The 23,894-nt window shown below is 38.0% G+C and overlaps 2 protein-coding genes and 1 long non-coding RNA gene across 3 annotated transcripts in view; all 3 read left to right on the top strand.

Moving 5' to 3' along the window:
- The first annotated feature begins 2,245 nt into the window (after nt 1-2,245).
- LOC135087067 (solute carrier family 15 member 2-like) lies at nt 2,246-5,856 on the top strand. Its single transcript, XM_063981911.1, has 7 exons — nt 2,246-2,428; nt 2,771-2,912; nt 3,359-3,445; nt 4,332-4,416; nt 5,294-5,483; nt 5,539-5,667; nt 5,723-5,856. The coding sequence occupies exons 1-7, from the start codon at nt 2,347-2,349 to the stop codon at nt 5,854-5,856; spliced, it is 849 nt and encodes a 282-aa protein (XP_063837981.1). The 5' UTR covers nt 2,246-2,346.
- LOC135086931 (solute carrier family 15 member 1-like) overlaps nt 5,796-23,894 on the top strand; it is a 37,571-nt gene continuing 19,472 nt past the window's right edge. Inside the window, exon 1 of the mRNA XM_063981755.1 lies at nt 5,796-5,851. The gene's annotated coding sequence lies outside the window, so the exon portion shown is untranslated. The remainder of the gene's footprint in view (nt 5,852-23,894) is intronic.
- On the top strand, nt 9,755-10,535 carry LOC135086892 (uncharacterized). Its single transcript, XR_010260631.1, has 2 exons — nt 9,755-9,960; nt 10,200-10,535. It is a non-coding gene; the product is annotated as an uncharacterized LOC135086892 (long non-coding RNA).

Here is a 23,894-nt window from a genome sequence, read left to right as displayed (position 1 = left end):
GTTTATATCACACTTTGTTTTTATTGTTGTTCACTTTCAAAGTTATTAGTTTCGCTCATTTCGGCCAGGGTACGTGCATTAATTAGGTTCCTTTTTGTTATCCCAAACTTTTCACAGCCTAGTGTTTTTGACTGTGTGGGAAACTTATTTTTAGTTTTCATATTACTACTATGTTTTGGCAATTAAAAATTGCTGGTTTTGTTTACGATGTGCATGTTAGTTATAAGTAACACTATTTATCAATGGTATATTGATATGTAATAAGGAATCTCAAAAATGAGATTTTAGCGTCGGGTATGTACCTAGATGAAGGATGGAAAGACATTTGGAAAACCAAAGATTTATTTTTTTGAAAAATTTTACCGCCTATTTTATACATATACACACAGTGTGTGAGCAATTGAGAATTGCATGTTTTTTTACTACTATTTTTAAGGAAGATAAAACAATATAATAGCCACGAGGTAGTTTAGTCATTTATTTATTTTTTAATTACCTACGTGGCTGGATGCAAAATAAGACTTGTTTTGTTTTGCTTTAGGTAAGTACAAATTATTATTATTATTAATTCTTTAGACTTTGGAACTTTGTTTACATTAAACACATTGTTGATATCGTGTCAAGTTTTTGATCGCTTAAAGCTGCTTTTTAGACTACCGCTTGACACTAATATTGGTATGATTTTTTTTGTGATGTGTTATCAAGCAGGCACAGCACAATTTACAATTACGTGTGCCAGTGTATTCTAACGAATTGTAATAGAAATTACAGCACAAAATATTTTTTTTTTTTAGTTAGTAAGGAAAGGGGCTTGAAATGACGCTGAAAGAGATATGTTTTTTGGGCGTTTTCCCGTATTTATGTTGCGTCGAGGCAACTATTGTATACCGTATTATGTGTCTATTTGTACCGAGTCCGACGACTTGTCGGCTAGTTGTTAACGTCTATATTTATCTTATTTATATCTTAATCAAATACGAAGATCATGTAATCATAGATTTAATAAAGACTTCATAGTCAAATCGCGTTTCATTGCTCTATGCGATAGCTTAATAAATCACGCTCCAAGAGTTATGAAAATATATATAGTTCCAAAATACTGGACTGTCCTGTCGATGACATTGACAGTGGGGCGCCACCGTCAATACCGGATCGCTGGTTCAGATTTTTGCCATGTTGGAAACCATATAGTTGAACGATGGTAGCGCCCCCCTGTCATTGAGTTTGGCGGGACAGTTCAGCGTGGGTCATCTATAGTTCCAAAATACTGAACTGTCCTATGCATGACATTGACAGTGGGGCGCCACCGTCAATACCGGATCGCTGGTTCCGATTTTTGCCATGTTGGAAACCATATAGTTGAACGATGGTAGCGCCCCCCTGTCATTGAGTTTGGTGGGACAGTTCAGCGTGGGTCATCTATACTTAAGTTCTCTATGAATTGACAGTGTCATGGTCATGATAAGGTTCATGCGGGTCTAGTCAAAACGCACTTTAAAATCGCAAACCCATCGCAAACCAGTCGCAAACAAATAAACAAATCGCAAAAGAGGTCAATAACAAAAAAGGCTTAGTCAAACGGCAAAAAATCGAATCGCAAAGCCCTACCTATCGATAATCGAAAGACTGGATTGAAATTTACCATACAAAGGCTTAGCCAACATGCATTTAAGACTCAATCAAAATCGAATCGAATCGCAACACCCGCCATTTTCATTGCGATTACTAAAACCCCGGTGATAAGCTTCGATTCGATCGAAAACCAATAGGGTGAGTTGCACCACCTAACTTTGACCGTAACTATGACGTTAACCGGAGTTTTTTGTATGGAGTTTGACAGATTTTAGACGTTTGTCAAAGTTAAACTAAGATGGTGCAACCCACCCTAAGGCTGTTTTGACAAATCCGTATCGCGATGTCGTTTTGACAGTTAGTTTGACAGCGAAGCATAGACATAAACAGAGAGCAGAAAGAAGGAAGAAACAAATTAAAAAAAAATAGCTAAAAAAAGTAAAAACAATCGCAAAGTCATAGACATTTTTTAACTTTTTTTCGATTTTGAATGAACTTTTATATCGCCGCGTCGTTGGTGGTTCAATGTGCATTTTGGCTGCCATTTTCCGATCGAATCGAATTACTGGTGACGCGGCGACTGACATTAGTGAAAACTTCCTATTGGTTTGCGATGGCATTTTGACTAGACCCAATGGTTGTTATTTCAAAAAGAGATTGTGAGATTGATAAATGTCCTCAGATTAATACTAATAAAATTCAATATATATCTTTGTTGCCATAGGATTTTACCAACCGTAGCACCAATTTCTCTATTTGCAATTTGAGGCAAACATGTTTCACAGTCATCCTACGTCGATATTTTGTATAATTGCTACAGAATTTTGTGAAAGATTTTCATTTTGTGGCCTCAGAAGTGAGTATTAGATCATACATTATTATTATTCTATTGAATTTCTTTTTTCTTTTTCCATCGTCGCCTTGTTATCCAGTTTCGTATTGGTTCGTAAAGTATTGCAAACACCTAGGTACTAAGATGTTTTTAGGTACTAATAGTACTATGAGTAATAGTAGTGTGGCCATTGTTTGTAGGATCATAATTTGTAGGCACCTAAGTGCTTACTTGTACGTACCTATATGCGTCAAGCGAATATGCATCTTAGTTTCGTTGAATAAATATTTGAAATACTGCCACATTAATTCCCTTCAATAGGTTTACCTTGAGTGGGTAACTAATGTCATGTTAATATTTTTTTAGCTATATTGTCCCTGTACCTAAGAAATGTGCTATGTTTGCACGAAAACGCGGCAACGGTGGTGTACCACATATTCATAATGCTGTGCTACACCATGCCTCTGATGGGGGCCATCCTGGCCGACAACTTTATTGGACGATATAAGTATGTAGATTTAACACATTGAGGTAATTTGCAGCTGTTATAAGTACCTACTCATGTTCTTTTTTGTATACCATGCACTTTATGGGGACTATCTTTGCTCATAGCTCATAGAATGCAGACTACGAGTTAATATCGAAAATATAAAATATCGCGTAACAATGGCATTTTTCTGGGCTTATTCCACTATTCCCCATTGACAATCCCCGTCAACGGGGATTAGTGAACTTTTTGTTCACTATTCCTCGTTAACGCCAATTGGAGCTTATAATGTTAAAAATAAAATCCTATTATAACGGGGAATAGTGAACAAAAAGTTCACTAATCCCCGTTGACGGGGATTGTCAATGGGGAATAGTGGAATAAGCCTTTTTCTGTTAGCAGGCTCTGTAGGCCTACTTAATGACGACAAGAAATGGCTACATTTTAAAATGAAATATTGTTTTCAGGGTCATATTATATTTCTCGATAATTTATCTGTTCGGTACCATATTGACTTGCTGCTCTGCTATACCGCCTCTTATGCTACCGCCTACGTAAGTGTCATTTTATTTTTTGGTAAGAGTAGTAAGTACCTAAGATAGTTACGAACGAACCATAGAAAATAGTGGCCTTTATCCAGCACAGCTACGAAAGGGGTGTTTATAGTTATAAAACCATCCTGTAGGTTTAACTTTAGCCAAAATCCATGTTGATCATGCTAATCTGATCGAATCTATTAGTTAGGTAGGTACTACAATCTTTGGACAATCTCACACAGCGCCATCTAGCCCCAAAGTAAGCAATTAATATGCTTGTGTTATGGGTGCTAGCTTAACGGATATACTACTTATATACTTTTTTTTTTTTTTTTAATACATAAATATTATACATAGTAACACCCAGACCCGTCACAGAAATTAAAATTCATCATTTCAATTTCTGCCCGGCCGGGAATCGAACCCGGGACCTCTCGGCATAGTAGTCCGTTCTGAACCACTACACCAAACGGCCGACAAATACAATGGACACTTGACTTGAATAGGATGGGGTAATATAGGCTTACTGATTGTATCATTAATATGCAAAGCTTACCTTTGATCGTGCGACCTGTACCTACCTATATTAGTTACTTGGATACCTTTTACTTAGCTAGCTGGCAAGTCAAGTCCGTCTCTGATTGCTTAGGCCGGGCCAATAATTGGCTCTTGAATATTGCACTGAATCCTATTTAGATATTATTCTAATGAAAATATCCTGGCTTTCCATTTGACTCTATGTACCTACTTGGTTAAAAGTTACAAGGTTTCTTATCTTAGTTTATGAATCCTTGAAATTATACAGGTCAGGTGACAGGTCTTCATAATGTAAGGCCTAAAAGGAGATGGCCTAGATATGGTTCTATTGGCGCGGAATTTAACTTAAGTAACGATTTTTTCTTAGGACCACTTCGATGATTGGTTTGGCGTTGATTGCTACTGGGACTGGAGGCATCAAGCCTTGTGTTGCGGCATTTGGGGGCGACCAGGTAGACAGGTCTTTTTTGTAACATTACCTATATTCAATTTTATCATCTTAATTCTTGAATAATAGGTATAGGTATAGTTAGCGAAAGCGTTTAAACGTGTACAAACGGCCACCTTGCTTTTGATCTTGATATTTCGTTGTAGTGTGTGGTGTGGATTGTGGTTCATCTTTCCTACAGTCTCACTCGAATGCTTTCGCTTCGGTGTTACGCTTGAAAAAAAGACAGTAGATGGCGCTACTAGTATTAGTGTGATTGGTAAAATGAACTGAAACTGAACAAAGTTGCAAGTAGAGACATAAAATTATTGTTTAGTAGTAAATATGATTAAGTACGAGTATCCGAAATGTAATTCTTGACTGACAATTTTATTTGACTGAAACCAATCAAGTCTCATTATCTATTTTGAAAGGAAAGTAAAAAACAGAAACTACTGAAAAATCTGAAATTACATAAGTACCTATGACGCTTTCAAGCAGGAGTTAAGATTTTAAAGCCATAAGATATTTTGGAATAAAGAAAATTCTGGTTTCGGAATACTTACTGTTGCTTCTAGTATAACCAACTAGGGTGTTGTTAGGTAAGTAAATGGGTATATGAGCCGACACTAGCCCATGTTAACATGGGCATATAAATAGTATGGTGAAGTCAGAAAGTTGATATCTTCATTTTAATTATTTTAATTTTCATACAAAATAAATTTTATAAAACCCGATTTGTATGAAAATTAAAATGATATCAAATTTCTGACTTCACCATACCATTTATATGCCCATGTTAACATGGGCTAGTGTCGGCTCATATACCCATTTACCTAACACCCTGTATAGTTAGAAGAATGCCCAAAAATCGACCTACCATTACCCACTGTGTCCTACAGTTTCGCCTCCCAGAGGAGAATCAGAGACTGCAGAGGTTCTTCTCCACTTTCTACTGCACAGTGAACCTGGGCGGGTTCATGGGCATGATCGTGACGCCTGCGCTGCGCAGGAGCGTCATGTGCTTCGGCGACGACGCGTGCTACGCGCTGGGCTTCGGCTTCCCGGCGCTGCTGGTGCTCATATCCATTGGTCAGTACTCGCATCAGTTGGAGACTGCAGAGGTTCTGCACTTTCTACTGCACAGTGAACCTGGGCGGGTTCATGGGCATGATCGTGAAGCCTGCGCTACGCAGGAGCGTCATGTGCTTCGGCGACGACGCGTGCTACGCGCTGGGCTTCGGCTTCCCGGCGCTGCTGGTGCTCATATCCATTGGTCAGTACTCGCATCAGTTGGAGACTGCAGAGGTTCTCCACTTTCTACTGCACAGTGAACCTGGGCGGGTTCATGGTCATGATCGTGACGCCTGCGCTGCGCAGGAGCGTCATGTGCTTCGGCGACGACGCGTGCTACGCGCTGGGCTTCGGCTTCCCGGCGCTGCTGGTGCTCATATCCATTGGTTAGTACTCGCATCAGTTGGAGACTGCAGATTTTTTTGAGGTTCTTCACTTTCTACTATACCTAACAGTAAACCTGGCCAATTTTATACGGTAAATGTCTTATTAAAATAATAATGAAGTAACAAATAATAACATTTTATTACGATAAATGAGGATAAAAACTCTCATTCATCTAAATTTAGAAATTTTTAACAACGTTTTGACATTAATGTCATAAGATTTTTGCCTCACTTTTGAAGCGTTTATGAAGACTAATCCATCTAACTAGTTAGGCTTTATTATTCTAAGCTTTCAGCTATCTATGTGGCTATTTGATCAGAAAATGTAAGGAGGTTCATAAAAACAGTTGTGTAATAAGAAATATTTTTTCTTCTTCTTATTTACTTAAGGCGATTAGAGTCCTCAATGACCTTGGGCGTTTGACCTTCACGCCGCGCGAAACACCCGCGCACCCCGCATGAAAACTCCGATTTGACACCGATCAAAATTACACGGGCATAGGTAGATACAGAATAGAAGCTCTTTTTTCATGACATTACTGCCTATTATTTTAAACTTGAATTGATGAACCTTGATGACGGTGTCATTTAACTCAGGCGTAAAGGTATTTAATAAAAATAACACAATCCATGAACATTTTGTACGGGATATTTTTTCGTAAATTTTCTAATGTTTTTGTTGGTTCAGTCGTTCTCGAAATTTGAACATGTAATATGTAGGTAACTTCGTGTGGAATCTTGCAATTTGAATTTGTTAGACCAACTTCCTGACGACAACTGTAGGAACACATAGTAGTATTGTCTATGGTTTAAAAAAGCAATGTTTCTTCTTTTGTCTATTGTCATTCTCTTTGTGTCACTTATGAAGAATAAACTGAAAATGTTTAATCTCGTCTTTTTATGAGAAATCCTTCAACAACTGATTGAGTTAAAATTTTGGATATACATGTAATTCGGATGATAATGCAATATTGTGATGACATGGAGTCGATCTGATGATAGAGCTGGAATGCCAGTGGCCCCATGCCCCATAGCAACTCCGGGATTAAACGATTCCATAGAGTTTAGGCTCGTTTGAATTGTATTTATTTATTTATATAAATACTAGCGGCCGCCCGCGACTTCGTACGCGTGGAACTCGTTTTACTCCTAGAGGTGGAGTTTCGTAAAATCCGCTCTGAGCATCTATTGCGCATACATTTTAAATTTCAACTCTCTTACTTTAAACACATAGGACTTTCATAATATAAACTTCCAACCCTCCTTATATCTCCTTAGCCCCCGTAGTTGATTTCTAATGATACATTTTCAGTATATATACCACCACCACCACCACCATTTCAGCCATAGGACGTCCACTGCTGAACATAGGCCTCCCCCAATTTCAGTATATATGTTACGGCTAAAGATAGTTGTGAACATAAACTTAAGTTTAGCCGGCTAAACTTAAGTTTATCTTCGAGAAGCAGCTAAAGTTCGATAGCATGTTAGTTTGCGTCGTGATATTCCATCTTTAGACGGCTAATGTGCACATTAGCCAAAACGAAACGGCTAAAAATGTATTCGATGGGCGCGCCAGGCCGGCGGAGGGCTTGAGGGGGCGGTGGGGGGACAACGCGCGCGCAGTTTTATTTTGTTTTATTTTGTAATTTTAAATACCTACAGAAAATTCAATTGTAATGACCAAATGGCTCCTTATTATTTTATTTTAATGATTAGGTAGATATTATTATAAGTGACTAATATTTTGTTATTGTAATAATTGTAATTTTGAATACCTACATAGGTACATAAAAGTATGTGTAATGAAAGTGATTATTTTTTAACACGTTCCGCCGCGGTAACGGCACATACAGTAAAGGAGGAATTTATTCATATTATACGGGTCTCGCCGTTTTCACGAAAATCAATCTAAAAAACACTACGGCAACAACCGTCGATTTTACATTAGAGTTTCATAGAGAGCAGACTTGTTGTTGCAAAATATTGTGAACAATAGTACGGGTATAGGTGTATGAAACATTTATGTGAAGATTGTTAGTGTCATATTGGACTGGAGTACAGCGTCGGAACGTGTTAATAAAGTTTTCGTGTCAAAATAGTAAACATTATTACATTGTTTCCTTTTCCATTTCCTTCTACATTTTTAGCCAAGGGCCTGCGGTTACACTTAAGTTTAGCCGGCTAAAGATAGAAGAAACTAACATTAACACCTCGTCGAAGATAAACTTAAGTTTAGCCGGCTAATCTTAAGTTTATGTTCACACCTATCTTTAGCCGTAACATATATACCACCACCACCACCACCATTTCAGCCATAGGACGTCCACTGCTGAACATAGGCCTCCCCCAATGCTTTCCATGTTGATCGATTGTAAGCAGCCTGCGTCCAGCGCTTTCCTGCTTCCTTTACGATGTCGTCGGTCCACCTTGTAGGTGGAAGTCCCACGCTACGTTTTCCGGTACGCGGCCTCCATTCCAGAACCATTCTGCGCCATCGGCCATCAGTTCTGCGTACCATGTGCCCTGCCCATTGCTACTTCAGCTTGCTAATCCGTCGGGCTATGTCAGCGACTTTGGTTCGTTTACGGATCTCATTTCTGATTCGATCTCGCAAAGAAACACCAAGCATAGCTCTCTTCATAGCACGCTGTGCAACTGAGCTTCTGTATAAGGCCTATAGTGAGAGGCCACGTTTCCGAGCCATAAGTTGTCACTGGTAACACACATTGGTTATACACTCTAGTCTTCAGGCATTGAGGTATTTTGGACGAAAAGATGTTGCGTAGTTTCCCGAAAGCTGCCCAGCCGAGTTGGATTCGACGATTGACCTCCTTCTCGAAATTGGACCTACCTAGCTGGATCGTTTGTCCGAGGTAGACATACCTACTTGTCGACAATCTCGAGAATTGAGCTCCCAACTGAAACTGGGTAGGGCGCAACATAGACATTCGACATAAGCTTCGTTTTGTCCATGTTCATCCTCAGGCCTACCTGTTGGGAAAATCGATTAAGGTCTTCGAGCATTGTGCCAAGATCTTCCAACGATTCTGCCATGACCACAATATCGTCGGCAAACCGATGTGTACACAGTACCACAGTGTACCGAACAGTATACGTACACCTCCACAATATCTAGAGATCATAGTTAGCATACATTTTAACTTTCAAGTCTCTTACTTTAAAAACCGAGGACTGCAATACAAACTTCTAACCCCCTTTTTAACTCCCATAAGGGTTGAATTTTGCAAAATTTCATCTTAGTGACTACCTACGTTCTAAAAGGAGGTGTACCTATTCCACTTTGATCACCTGGCTTTGATCAGCCAGGTGATCAAAGTGGACTTACAGCGACAATTTAGTGTCCTTTGAATTTATTCTGTGCCTTTGATCACCCATGGATACGATGTCATGGGTGAGCCAAGTGGACTCTAGTTAAATTATTATTTTAGTGTCCTTTGATCATCTACAAACAAATCACACCTCCTCTGAATAGTCACATGTCCAATTGTTGTACTACATATTTTGTTTTGTAACATTTTTGATATTTTCTATAAACCGCAATAAACAAATTGGACATGTATGTGACAATTCAGAGGTATGATTTATTTATAGGTGATCAAAGAACACTAAAAAAATCATTTAACTGGAGTCCACTTTGATCATCTTGGTGATCAAAGCAAGGTGGAATAGACCATTAACCCCTATGAGAACTCTTTTGAGACTTGTAGTTTCTGAGACTTCGTGATGAGTGAGTGAGTCACTTAGTCATTCAATGACCTTTCTTTCTACTAAAATTATACGTACCTATAGTAATTATCATTAAAATCAAATAAGTAAGTATCTACCAACCAAAGTAATTAAAATAAGACCTTACCAAAAAATTAACAAATTACATAGGGGAAGCCCGGGCAAACCGAATAACCCAGGTAAAGCGGATAAGCGATTTTTCTGGAACACAATAAGAGATGGCTTTACAAGTTGCGGCTGCGTAGGCGAGTGACCCCTCTGACTACGCCATGACAGTTGATTCAAAGCGACTGGTGCCTTTCGTTTATTTTTGTGACAAAAAAATTGTTTAGTGTGTTCTTCTTACGATTTTCGATCAGGTTTGTTCTCATTTCATTTGTTTTTACTGTTAGCTAACCCAAGAACGATTTAGTTTTGCAAATTAACAATGTTTTCTAGTAATATTTGTAATATTAGTATTACATTAAACCGGTATTGAAATGTTAAGAAAAGGCATGTTTAGAAATACACGTTTTGGGCAAAGCGGATAGGGCAAAGCGGATAACTTATCTTTGTATTGAGTAACTTGTATTTTATTTTTCTTTTCTTTTCTTTTCAGAATAGTGTTTAGGTATAAACGTAAAACAAATAAGAAACGTAAATGGTATTAACTTCTACACCAGTTAAAAGCAAACAAGCAATAAAATGCAAAAAAATGATATTAAAATGGATCCACCCATAGAGGACTGGATCCAATGCTCAGAGTGCCACCGTTGGGCACATTAAAATTGTACGTTATTATGATGGACTTGACAGTTATTTCTGCGATGACTGTCAGGAGTTACTGCCTAATATGCTATACCCGACGTAGCTTATCCACTTTACCCGACCGGGTCGGGTAAAGCGGATAATGGAAGAGGTTTAGAAAAAGTAATAATTAAGTATGAAGATATTATATTTTGCTACTTTTAACTTTACAATTGCAATTGTGATTATATGTGCCATAAATAAATAAATGAAAAATAAAGGTTGTTCCTAAGTTCAGTATTTCTGTGTTATTTTTTTGTTTTTCCTTAACTTATCCGCGCTGCCCGGGCTTCCCCTACAGAAAACAAAAACGAAGTAGGTAATTCTTATCCTATTTAACTACAATCGCCCACGCGCCCATCCCATTTGTCCGCCGCTGAACCGTACCCTAATATTCATCTCGGTAGATGGCGGCACTTAATAAGAATTTGCAAGGAAGTTTGTAAAAAGTCACTAATTAACACTTTGATTTGCTCGTTTAAACACAGTGAATGATTCAAATAGGTACATACAGTGAATGGTTTAATTACATAAAATATCTTTATTTATTAAATTTTCAATATTATGATTACGAAGAGCGTTATTCATAGTACATGACATTGTAATATTTAGTTACTAATTTACTAATGATGTCGATAGATGGCGTTTGACAGCTTTGCCTTCATGAATATTTACGTACCTCAAAAATTTTTGTCAGGCGCAAGAAGATTTTAACCAATGACGATAGATGGCGCTTTTCCACGTCTTATGAAAATCCCAAATATTTTACGGGACCCTATTTTTTTCCAAAATAACTATGTTACTCGTGAGTTATGTAGCTTTCGAATGGTGAAAGAATTTTTAAAATCGGTCCAGTAGTTTTTGAGCCAATTTCGTTAGCTGCAACCGGAGGTTCCAAGAAAAAGCAAACTTTATTTAATTAAATTTAATTTAAAAGAAAGAAATTACAATAAAAGTAAAATTAGGTAAGCTAGTGATACCGTCTCGAAGTGTGAAACAAATATGACTATAAAATAATTGGTAAAATTAATGAAACGTCGCCGCTGTCGTCATGAGAGGCGCATTTTGCTGATGCTGTTGTCAAGAGAGGCGCGTTTTGCTGATGCTGCTCCGCGCGGTCCATAGTGCAATGTGCAATCTTGATTTGGGTAAACTGGGTCAGCGTCGATGCAGCGATCTTCATAGATTAGGCGTGCGTAACACCTCCCCCCGAAGAACAGCCACCACCGAAGAATTTCGTTGTGAATTGAGGTGGGGGTTGGCTTGCCCTTGTCTTTGGTTCTGGTACAGCGTATATTGTGCCTTGTGTCTGAGTTTCCCTTGGTTGGGTCTGGACAGAGTCTAATTTCTTGTAGTACTTGCGGTATAGTATGACGCTGATGAGTACAGATGCACCGATTAATACCATGTACAATGGGATGGTAGTATGGTATATACTGTAATCTTCGTTCTTCTCAAGATTTAACGTTGGATGCTGGGAGATCTTCATGTTGGTGGCGTGAAGATGATCCAGATTCATAGAGTTTAGTTTGAGTGTGACTGTCGAAATATTGTACTCTGGTCCCTTCGGTAGATCCGTGATTGTCAGTACATGTCCTTTCAGTCGATCCTTGAGGTTGGAGATTGTCAACAGAGATGTTTCCATGTAGCATTTGTGTGGGATGATTGCGAGATAGCTGCCTCGATACTCCTTGTAGAGATCTTGCCCGCAGGACAGATGTACTTTCGTAGAAGTAGGGAAGTTGATGACATAGTGGCGGTCGTCTAGTTGTTCGTATGCTGGTTGATTTAGTGTGACCGTGATTGGGCTGCAGTTGGCGCTCCGTTGTTGGGTAGTGATGAGTTGATGGATGCAATCTTCAGATGGTTGGCTTTGGAGACTCCGTGTTTCTTCACATATGAACCATTTGCTGGTCTTCGGGCATTCAGCCTCTATGTGCTTGAAATCTTTCTCATTGATAGCTAGGAATGGGGAGGATGGAACAAGGATTTCGTGATTTCCGTTAGGGACAATAGATAATTTGTATAGGTCGTATATGTAAGGAGTAAATATTGGGAACTTGTACACTATTACTATTTCATTATCTACGTAATATGAACCTAACTTAATTATGTCGTAATATTCTCTTATTTCTAAGTCTAGAATCTTATTGTTTCCGTATAAAGTATTTAGCTTATTTATTAAACTGCGAATTTCACGTGAGTTAAGAAACGAATGATGCATAGTAGAAACTTTAATAAATGCTAAGATGTTTTGTAATTTAGTTAGTTCTATTTTATTTTTTATTTTCTTTATTAGGAAAACATACAGCTTAAATTATGATACATGTAGAATAAAAATAATAAGTCTTACACAAGCCTATGAGTTTTCACTGGTAATTTAAAATTGAAAAGACAGATTCACAATACTTAATTATCTAACTTAAACATTTAAAACCATGCGCAAATTTTATTTGTAAGGTGTATTAATACACATTTTATGCCTTTATTAGGCCACGGAACCGCATAGGCCTCTCGTGAAATATGTCAACGTGACCATAATCACTGTCATACTTTTTGCAGGCTCTAATGACAAAACAGTTATTTCTATAATTAGTCCTACATAGTGGCGTCATAAAAGTTTTTCCGTGTCTTGCGTTAGGTCTAGAACACCTGAAAGACAACTTACTCAATAAATAGGGCGAGTCAACAATACTATTTATGATTTTATATAAAAGAAATTGATCTCTAAATTCGCGTCTAATGGCCAGGGGCTCAATTTTATCCACGGCTTCGGAATCCTTAAAACGATACCTCAAACGCCTTACAAACTTGTCCTGGATACTCTGCAAGATATTTACGTACTTTGAGTACATAGGGTTCCACACAGTAGAGGCGTATTCCAATTGCGACCGGACGTATGCATTATAAAGAAGTTTTAAGGTGCCAATATTTTTGAAATCAGTGCTTTGTCTAAAGATAAAACCCAACAATTTATATGCCTTAGCAATTATCTTATTGATATGTTGCTCAAAATATAGTCCGCTATCCAAGACAACCCCCAGATCTCGCACCTCATTTACCCTTTTTAATTTTTTCGCATCAAGTTTATAATCGTATTGAATTATTTTTTTCTTTCTACTAAAGGTTATGACATTACACTTATCGACATTTAGGTACAATTTATTGAGAGAACAATATTCACATAAAGTGTTTAAATCTCTTTGCAATTTTTGGCAGTCACTTTCTGACTTTATGACTGAGAATATTTTCGTATCATCTGCATATAGTAATATTTTAGAATTTTGAAAACAATTTGTAACATCGTTTACGAATATATTAAAAAGCAAAGGGCCAAGATGCGAGCCCTGTGGGACTCCTGAAGAGATGGGAATAAAGCTGGAAGTGAAACCCTTAATCGTCACAGCCTGTGTTCGGTTTCTAAGGTACGATGTAAGCCATCTGAGCAGATCACCATGCACACCGATTGCCTCAAGTTTGGATATAAGGATAGAATGCGATATTTTATCGAATGCTTTTGAGTAATCAGTGTACACAGCGTCCACCTGGAAGCCCCCATCCATAGCCTCCAATACTGTATCAAGAAACTCACAGAGATTAGTTTCTGTGGACCGCTTAGCGACAAAACCATGTTGATGGACTGTCAACAAAGGGCTCACTGCAGGATACAACGAGTCGTATACAATCTTCTCAAAGATTTTTGGCAAAACAGATAACTTAGAGATTCCACGATAGTTACGAGCATTATGTCTATCCCCACTCTTGTGTATCGGAACAACAAACGATTGCTTCCAGGTAAGAGGCATGATGCCACAGGACATAGACAAGATAAAGATAGATGCAACTGGGAGTGCCAACTGTTTACTACATGCCTTCAAAAATATAGGATGTATACCATCAGGACCACTGCCTTTCGTCGTGTTAATCCTTGAGAGATACTTCTCAACGATATCCGGCGTGATGCGTACACTACCAATGAGGGCAGCGGACAAAGAATTAGACTTTATTGACGGACTCGGGGATGATATTATAGTATCATTATCATCTTCAAAAACTGATTGGAAGAAAGCGTTAAACATATTCGAGATGGTTTGACCGTCGTTACCAACTTCGTTATCAAGCTTAATAGTGTCAGGTATACCGGAAAGACTTTTTTTAGATTTTATAAAAGACCAAAAGTGTTTTGAGCACCGATTTATGTTTGACTCGGACCTCGTTAAAAAGATTTTATAACATGAGATTTCTAGTTTTTTTACTGAGCGTCTTAAATCTGAAAAAGTTTCATAATCTAGAAGTCTACCATATGTTTTCCATTTTTTATGAACTTTGTTCTTTTTCTTTATGAGTTTGATTAATTTAAATGAGAACCAGACAGGATATTCCTTATTGTTATTCATGATCTTCAAAGGTACATATTTATCGATAATGTCATTTACTACCGAGTAAAAACTATTCAATGCGCTCTCGACATCCGAACTAGATAGATGCTGGTCCCAGTCAATGTCATCCAGCTCGGCCCTGATAAGCTCATAGTCAGCAGCGTGGAAAAGGCGCGCTGTGCGTGGAGCCTGCTGGAGGCTAGTATCGTCCGATAACACCTTCGCAGCTATGGACAAAGACGGGTGATGACTATCCTCAGGCTCCGACAAAGGCTCAGCCCGAGTCACACAACTGATAAAACTGGAGAGGATCAGATCGAGAAGTCTATCATTTTGATTTCGTATTCCGTTGTACTGACCAAAGCCGGTAAAAGATAGGAAAGCAAATAACTGGGAAGTCAACACGTCTCTAGAGGGATCTGACAAAGTTATACTATTAATTATATTACAGTCGCTTAGCCAAGTTGCGTTTCTTATATTAAAATCGCCAACAATCAGGTACTCATCACCAGGTCGATCTATACTTAAGTCTGACACTGACTCAAGAAACGTTTGTTGTGAAGTTATTTGGTCTTTCGTCTCCGGAAAGTAGCAACAATATAAATGTAGACGCTTGGGATCGGGGCCGCGGCAGTTCTTGTGATACTAGATCTATATTATCTCCAAGTATTAAGAATGTTTGTGCGAGATGAGCATATTTTATAAGATCGTGGTCTCTATTAGCATCGCTTATGGAGATTTTATTTATTATAGTCTCTATAGTCTTTTGGTTATGTACTAAGCTATCTATAATTTTAGAATATTGCGCGGCCATTTCTTTAGTTAAGCTTACACGATTGTTAAGTTCAGTTAATAATTTATTTTCATTATTACGAATACCTTTTATGGCCTGGTCATAGTGTAAGGCGTCCGTGTAGTCTAAGTTACCAGTTACACTCTTGACTACAGATCCGAGGCCATCAATGAGTCCCCTTTTAACTCGACTTGTTTCAAATGTCTGGAGTTGATCTGATACACTGTCGAGCTTAGACATAAGATATTGTAAATGGGGTTGAAATAAAGAGTTGGTCTTATTATTAAGTTCTGGGGAAGTATTCGCTAGTTGGTCATTGATTGAATTTACTTTATCTTGTAATTCTTGAAGGTTAACATATTGTAAAAAGGAATGATAATGGGATAGGATCCGGGACGGACCTAGCTTAAAGGGAAGGATACCAGGACCGCTATCTAGACTTTCAAGTCTTATCTCTTGTGTTACTACTGTTCGTAGAACCAGGTGGATTATCACTGCTGTCCTGTAACAATTTAGAGCTCTTAGGGGTTCTCTTCAATCTATGTTTTGCCACAGGGCCTCGTCTTTTCTTTGTATAAATATGGATAGGAAGGTCTGCTATGACTACATCATGAGTGAAACGTGGGGCTAGTTTTTGCCGGGATGCAAAGGGATTTTTAACAAATACTTGTTGTTCAGGACAGTAGTCAATCTCAGGTTCCCTATTTTTATTACGGTTATCCATTAAAGCCTTACGGGAGTCAGTACTTAAGTCGTGAATTAATTGATATGCATTAGTCATTTTGTCTTTATGGTTAGTCATGTATTGTTGGAATAAGTGAACTGTAAGATCGAGGTCAAAAGCGTCCCGAGGATCAAAGTGGCCAGTTATTACCTCAATGGGTCTACATTTGGTTAGGCTGTGTATACTATTATTATAAGCGAGAAGGGCGTAGGGCATAAGATTAGGGACAGAATCATTTTTATGTGTAACCTTTAAGATTCGAAGATGTTCTAGGATAGTCGAATGGAACTTTTCAACAATTCCATTTTCATTGGGTGTATGCGCAGCAACTTTGTGATGCTGTATTCTGTGCAATCTTACGAATTCACCGACAAGTTGGTTAGTGAACTCTGGCCCATTATCAGTCACTATGGTGATAGGTATGCCGTGATGTGTGCAGAAGCTAAGAAAACCCTGAACTACGCTAATAGCGGTTCCGTCTCGCAAATAGTATGCCTGAGCGCATTTAGAAAAGGCGTCTACGATGGTTAAAAACTTCTCACCTTGGATTGTTAATAAATCAATATGTACAAGCTCAAAAGGTTTATTGGTGGAAGCAACTATTTTAAATTGTTGTTTGACGGGGTTTCGATCATACTTTGCTTGACCGCACACTGTACATTCATTTATAAATTTAGTAATACTTTCGCGCATTTTGGGCCAATAGTATTTGTGAGACAGAGCTAAAAACGTTTCATTTATGCCCCGATGATTGGTTTTGCCGTCATGATACTTGTTAATAATTTCCTGTTGTCTTAAATATTCCCGAACGTTTTCTAATTCCCTTTTGGTTAGTATTAATTGCATTGATGAACTCTTAAATGTTCTTTGAATGATGGGAATGATGGAATACATGGCCAAAGGTGGGTTAATAAGCAATCCCGTTTTAACCTTTGGGTTCACGTACTCTTTTATTGCGTTCGTAACATCCTCCTCTAAGTTAGATTGCGATAGTTGAACTGTGATGCGAGTGTGCGTATCAAAGGGTTTAGTCACAATTGGGCGCCCTTTTATATCACCTACGATATTTAAAATAATTTGTTTGGTGAACTTATTTAATGGTTCATCGGAGATTGGGATTTCTAATATTGGGTTCTCATTATCTGTATGAACTGTCGCAGTCCCAGAGTTATCTGAAGGGGCTGTTATAGTTCTAGATTCATCTAATGTAGGTGCTTTCTCAGATGGATTGGCTACGATAGACATGAGCTCTTCGTTATTCAGTTCTATCCTAGATAATGCATCTGCGTTCGTGTTACACTTTCCCTGTTTATATATTACTGAAAAATCAAATTCACTTAATTTTAGGCGCCACCTTGTGAGACGTGAATTGGGCTCCTTTAAGTTCATGATCCATTGTAAGGGTTTGTGGTCTGTTATAATTTTAAATTTACGACCGAACAAATAAGGCCTGAAATACTTAGTTGCCCATACAATAGCTAGGAGCTCTTTTTCTATTGTACTATAGTTGAGCTCACTGGAATTAAGTGTACGTGAGGCATACGCTATTGGTTTATCCGAGCCTATTGTACCCTGGGATAAAACAGCACCGATAGCTACATTAGACGCATCCGTTGTTAGTATGAATTCCTTAGAAAAATCGGGATATTGGAGGATAGGGTCGTTAGTCAGAAGCGTTTTGCAGTGATTGAAACAATCTACGTAATTTTTGTCTAGTGTAATTTTAGAACCTTTTTTAAGACATTTAGTTAGTGGTTTTGTTAATCGTGCAAAATCTGGGATGAATTTCCTATAGTACCCTAGCAATCCGAGAAAACGTTTGATTTCAGTTGGGGTTTTAGGAAGGGGATAATTTTGTATAGCGGTAATTTTATCTGGATTAGGCTTCACACCCTCATTACAAATGATGTGGCCTAAGAAACTCGTTTCTAATTTTAAAAATTCCGATTTGTCCATTTGTATTTTAAAATTGGATTCTCGTAGTCTATCAAAAACTTTCTTCAGGTTTACTATGTGTTCCTGTAGGGAAGTACTGAATACGACAATGTCATCTAAGTACACTAGGCATATTTGATGTAGGTCTCTTAGAACATTGTCCATCACTCTTTGAAAAGTTGACGGAGAATTCTTGAGACCCATCGGCATTCTTAGAAATTCATAATGCCCATTTTCTACGGTGAATGCGGTTTTATGAATATCGGTCGGATCCATCTCTACCTGATAGAACCCTGACGCTAAATCTAGGGTGCTGAAGTACTGGCATTTACCAAGTTTATCAAGGACATCGGTAATGTTGGGTATAGGATACTTGTCATCAATCGTCTTCTCGTTCACTTTCCTAAAGTCCACGACAAGACGCCACTTTACCTTTCCTGATGCATCTGCTTTCTTGGGGACAATCCATATAGGAGAGCTCCAAGCAGAGTCTGATGGTCTTATAATATTCTGTTTGAGCATCTTATCTATCTGATCCCTAACCTCTTGTCTGTGAACGTATGGGTACCTATAGCTCTTGGTGTACACTGGAATTTCATCGGTCGTTCTAATTTTGTGTTTTATTTTATTGGTGAATGTTAACGGTTCACCCTCAAGATAAAACACATCCGCGTAATTAGCACAGAGGTTTTTCAAGTTAACAAGTTCTTCTGGGTTGAGATGATCGGTACGCAAACGAGATAAAACTGCTTGTGTACGATCCGATGAGATTACAGGTTGTACGCTTTCGATGTTAAATAATTCAGCTTCTATGGGGCGGTCCATTGAAAAGATGAGATCGTTAGATGAAGTGTTAGTAATTTCTACCCAGCCTCTACTGTTACTAACTGTGGTTAAGCAATCTGAAATAAGGCAGTTACAAATAGTTTGATGTTGGACTAAAACTTCACCATCACTCGTGTTGATGGGCAGCTTCAGTAGTTTAGATGAATTAGCAGGGATGATATCTTCGTAAAGATTAACATTACGAGAATCATACATTTGTAAAGGTATCTGCGCATTTCTAGTTAGCAGCATTTTATTTTTAAGATCTATCTTTGATCCCCATTTTTCTAATAAGTCAAATCCTAGTAATCCGTCAAAGTAGTTGTGAAACTTGTACAGGAACAAGGTAATGTCAGTATTTTCATTTATCTCTGGAAAGCAAGGCAAGGTTATGGAATACTCGTTTTTACTAGTCCCATGAACATTGGTCACTTCAAACGGTTCGTGATTCAGAGGCAAATGATTAAAGTATTTAGTTACAGCGTCTGGGTTTATAAAAGATTGATTAGCACCTGTGTCAATCAATAACTTTAAAGGAGGGTTGCTAATCTGGATAAACCCTAGCTGTCTCTGTATATGAAAATTAAGCTCTATTTTGGTTTTTCGGATTGGGAAGCTTGCTGAAAATTTTCGGTTGGGACTACGCCAGCCTCCTGGTCTACCGTTTCGGTTCCAGGGTGTTGTTCATAATAAAAGTTGGGGTTGTCATAGTAAGTATAGTCAGTATAGTTGGGGTTCCCGTAATAAGAAAATTGATCTGATGGGTAGGAATATTCCTGTTCACAGTCCGCGTAATTATAGTTGTTATAGTCATAGTCGTACTCGCACTCGTTCATATTCATTTCCCTAGTCTTAAAATAATTGCTGGGGGGCGGATTCCCATAAATTCTCCAGTCACGACCGGTAGGTGGTAAGGGTTTCGGCACAAACTGACTAACTCCACTCATAGGACGGGGGCCATTAAAAGGCTGTTGTGGTGAATATCGATTAGGTGCTCTAAAAACTTGGCTGCCGGGGTTATAGTTCGGCAAGGGGGCGCGCATCATTTGCTGCGTTCTAGTGAGTCCCTGGGGTTGGTGAGCTCTAAAATTATTAGGCTTCCAATTTTGAGCAAAGGGTTGGATAGGCTGTTGCCGAGAAGGGCCAGGACCGTTAATCATTGGTGGCATCAATGACCTGGGATTATTAAAATTATTATATGAGGGTTGTTTCGAGATGAAGTTATTAAGTGGTAAATTAAAATTATTAGGCTGTGAAGGAGACCACTCCTTCCTATGTGACGGGTTACTCTCGTTACGATTTTGCATATAGATAGTATTTAACTCCTCCTGCACGAACTCTAATGCTTTCTCCATGGATTCCGGACGCATACAGCGTATCTTTGATCCCAGAGGGTCTTTTAGACCTCTCATATAAGCCTTGAGGGTTAATGTTTGATATAAAGCACGTTTAGACTCTATTGTTGTAGGTACAGTTTCGTGAAGCGAAATGTAGGTCATGATAGTACTGAACAGATTCTGGCATCGTTCGTAATATTCCTGAGGGGTACTAGATCCCTGGGTCTGCATAGCCAAATCGTTATACAATGAGGACTCATCGCGGTGGTCTGCGAAGTTATTTATTAAGGCCGTTTTTATACCCTGCCACGTTTCTGGAATACCATTCGCATTAATATGTCTAGCCGCGGCGCCGGTAACTTTATTTAAAATACCATTTATAAGGGCTAAATTTGATAATTCGTGCCCTGGCGCAGCGCAAAAGTGGGTCAACACTAACTGGTCGCATAGATTTATAAATCGTGTAAGTACGTGCGGATTACCGTCGAAGTCTGGTAATAGCCTAAGAGACTTGTAAATTACATCAATATCGTATTGCGCCATATTTTCGTTTAAGTTCCTACACTCGTCTATTGCTCCTAATCTATTTATAGCTCTACTATCCCTATCTAACCTAACGGTACGCGATTCCCTTGGATGAAAAATTTTGACGAACTAATAAAATACACACACAAAAAAAAATACAGTAAAGTAATAGCATGCACAAGATTGGAAAGGATAAAAATTTAAGTTTAATATAATTAGGATTAGGAAGGTGAGGACTTGAAAGATTCAAGGACTTACAGCATTGCTTTCTTCTGGACGAATCGATGGCTTGATTCACCTCTGGACTGCAGCTCCCGTAGGTTCGGATATTCGAAGCGCGACTTGATAGCCACTCGGAGGGCTCGGTGAACGGAAATCTTCGTACGCGACCCGGGCCTAACCACGAATATCCTACCGACTGCGCCAATTTCGTTAGCTGCAACCGGAGGTTCCAAGAAAAAGCAAACTTTATTTAATTAAATTTAATTTAAAAGAAAGAAATTACAATAAAAGTAAAATTAGGTAAGCTAGTGATACCGTCTCGAAGTGTGAAACAAATATGACTATAAAATAATTGGTAAAATTAATGAAACGTCGCCGCTGTCGTCATGAGAGGCGCATTTTGCTGATGCTGTTGTCAAGAGAGGCGCGTTTTGCTGATGCTGCTCCGCGCGGTCCATAGTGCAATGTGCAATCTTGATTTGGGTAAACTGGGTCAGCGTCGATGCAGCGATCTTCATAGATTAGGCGTGCGTAACAAGCCTATCCATTATAACTAAACAAACAAACAAACAAACAAACAAACAAACAAAGTTTTCCTCTTTATAATATTAGTGTAGATAAGTAAGTAATATTATGTAAGTAAGCTATTTTAAAAATCACGAGTAGGTACCTACCTACTTCAATTCTCAAAGGCAAACAGGGTCTGATGATGGAGCTGAAATGTGGCCGTAGGAATAGGCTAGTTTCTTAAAAAAACACTTTTAGTCCGTCAATTACACTATCAAAAAATATTGGACACGGGATATTTTTATTTGTCAACAAACAAGTAAATTTTACGAAGTTATGATGCTATGAAATTCCGCGTGACGTCACAAATCGCAACAATTTTAAGCACGCCTTAACGTCATGGGCCTCTTCTGAACTTTGGCGCGCTTTATCTCTTTAAATTTTCATAAGTTTAAAAAAGTGAAAAATACAGTCATTTAAAGTATTTTTTTGGTAAGTTGACCGACGGACTAATTCAAACTCTTGCTTTACCCAGGAAACATCCCTATTCTTCGAAATTATTACGAGCAACATAATGAAAAATCTTTGCTACTACGCCGCAGCAAATTCCGCATCATAAATAAAAAAATAAATTAAAAGAAAAAACCTTTTTTTTAAAACAAGTTTTTGTATGCTTATAATTTTAGTTTCATGACATGCTCCCAAAATTCATCATCTTATAAGAGGATTTCAGTTTTTATCGACGAAACTTTTTAATTATTATAGCCTATAGGTACGTTTCATGGTTAGGTAATTTAGGGAAGTTTATTTGCACTTAACATGAAAAATATGGTATCAATGTACTGCATGCACCTTCAGTGGCAACACCAAGGTCTATTGAGTACCTATAGTCTACTAAAGGCATGAAATAAATTAATTTTCACCAAAAATTAAAACCAACTCCAAAACGAATCACCAAAAGGTAGGCTGTCACCGACTCCGAAAATATCAATCATGATATACGGGCATTTGTAATCAGTATCCACATTTTTTAATAAGCTCTATAGAACAATTTATCAATACCACTTTATCTTATTTTTTTTAACTGTGGTATTTTCGCGAAGAAACATATTGAAAATCTAATTCTAAATGGCCCATTTGCGCCGAGCCTAAGTATGAAAAATATAAATTGTTTTCTTCACGTAAATCGATTAAGTTACTGATTCTGACTCGCTCCTAATTTGGATACTGATTGCAAAGGCCTAGTAAATAAATAACGGAATATATTTTCAACTTTTACTTATCTAGTGTCGTTATTTTTTGGAGTCGATTTTTTTACACTAATAGATTCGATTTAGGTAGATAATAGCGTCCGAGCATGCCTTAATTCAATCGTATCGTCTGACTGTACGTGCTCTATGAACAACTCTGACATAAAAACTATTGTCAAACAAAGACTAGGTTGCACCATCTTATTTTAAATTTGACAAAAGTCAAAAATCTGTCAAACTCCATACAAAAAAACACCGGTTATCGCCAAAGCTACGGTCAAAGTTAGGTCACGTCAGGTGGTGCAACTCAGCCAAAGAAAAAAATCATTTTGATCGCTAATGTCAGTTTGCAGCGAGTGACACAACCTCCCCGTCTGAAGGCCAGCGGCCGACTGCCGCCCGCACCCCGCGAAGGCCCCCTCAACAGCAAAACGTTCGGAATTTATCAAAAGTAAAATTTATGAATGAAAGTAATGTTCGATTGAAAAACGCAACGTGTCATTTAAAGATTAAAGAATTCCTAATCTATTCGTGCAAAAATCTTTTAAGAGCGTTGTCACATTTTTCATGCAGAAATCGAGAATTTGGCAGATTTCGAAATGATTTTAGTCATATAATTTATTGTTATAGCTTCTTTTGACTTATATCATCGTAATTATCATACGTTTTTACGGAATGTCTATTGACAAAATCTCGTTCAAATTGGATTTTTGCCTACGGAAACAGCGAATTTCGAAAGCCCGATTTCCAGGTAACTCGCGAAGGCACAACTTTGAACTAATATTACAACAAATTTATTTCTAAGTAAGAAGATATAATGTATTCATTAGAATAAGCATACCCTGAAGAAGAAAGTGTATTGAGAAAATTTTGATGTTTAATTCATTAAAATGCATTTTTATCATGTCTAAGATAGTCAAAATTCGAGAAAATTACTGCAAGAAAACAGGTCACATCTCATAATCTAGAAGTAATTTGGCAACATAAACTACTTTATACTTAAGAAGAAA

This window comes from Ostrinia nubilalis, chromosome Z (genome assembly GCF_963855985.1).
Source record: "Ostrinia nubilalis chromosome Z, ilOstNubi1.1, whole genome shotgun sequence".
In the NCBI taxonomy this organism is placed as follows: domain Eukaryota; kingdom Metazoa; phylum Arthropoda; class Insecta; order Lepidoptera; family Crambidae; genus Ostrinia; species Ostrinia nubilalis.
Note: the sequence above shows the minus strand (reverse complement) of the source record. Positions and strands in the feature narration are given on the sequence as shown.

What these genes read in the sequence shown, in the direction of transcription:
- LOC135087067 (XM_063981911.1), top strand. Translation starts at nt 2,347, where the DNA reads ATGTTTCACAGTCATCCTACGTCGATATTTTGTATAATTGCTACAGAA. An exon ending in CCTCTTATGCTACCGCCTAC is followed by an intron (nt 3,446 to 4,331) that starts GTAAGTGTCATT and finishes ATTTTTTCTTAG; the next exon opens with GACCACTTCGATGATTGGTT. An exon ending in CGGCATTTGGGGGCGACCAG is followed by an intron (nt 4,417 to 5,293) that starts GTAGACAGGTCT and finishes TGTGTCCTACAG; the next exon opens with TTTCGCCTCCCAGAGGAGAA.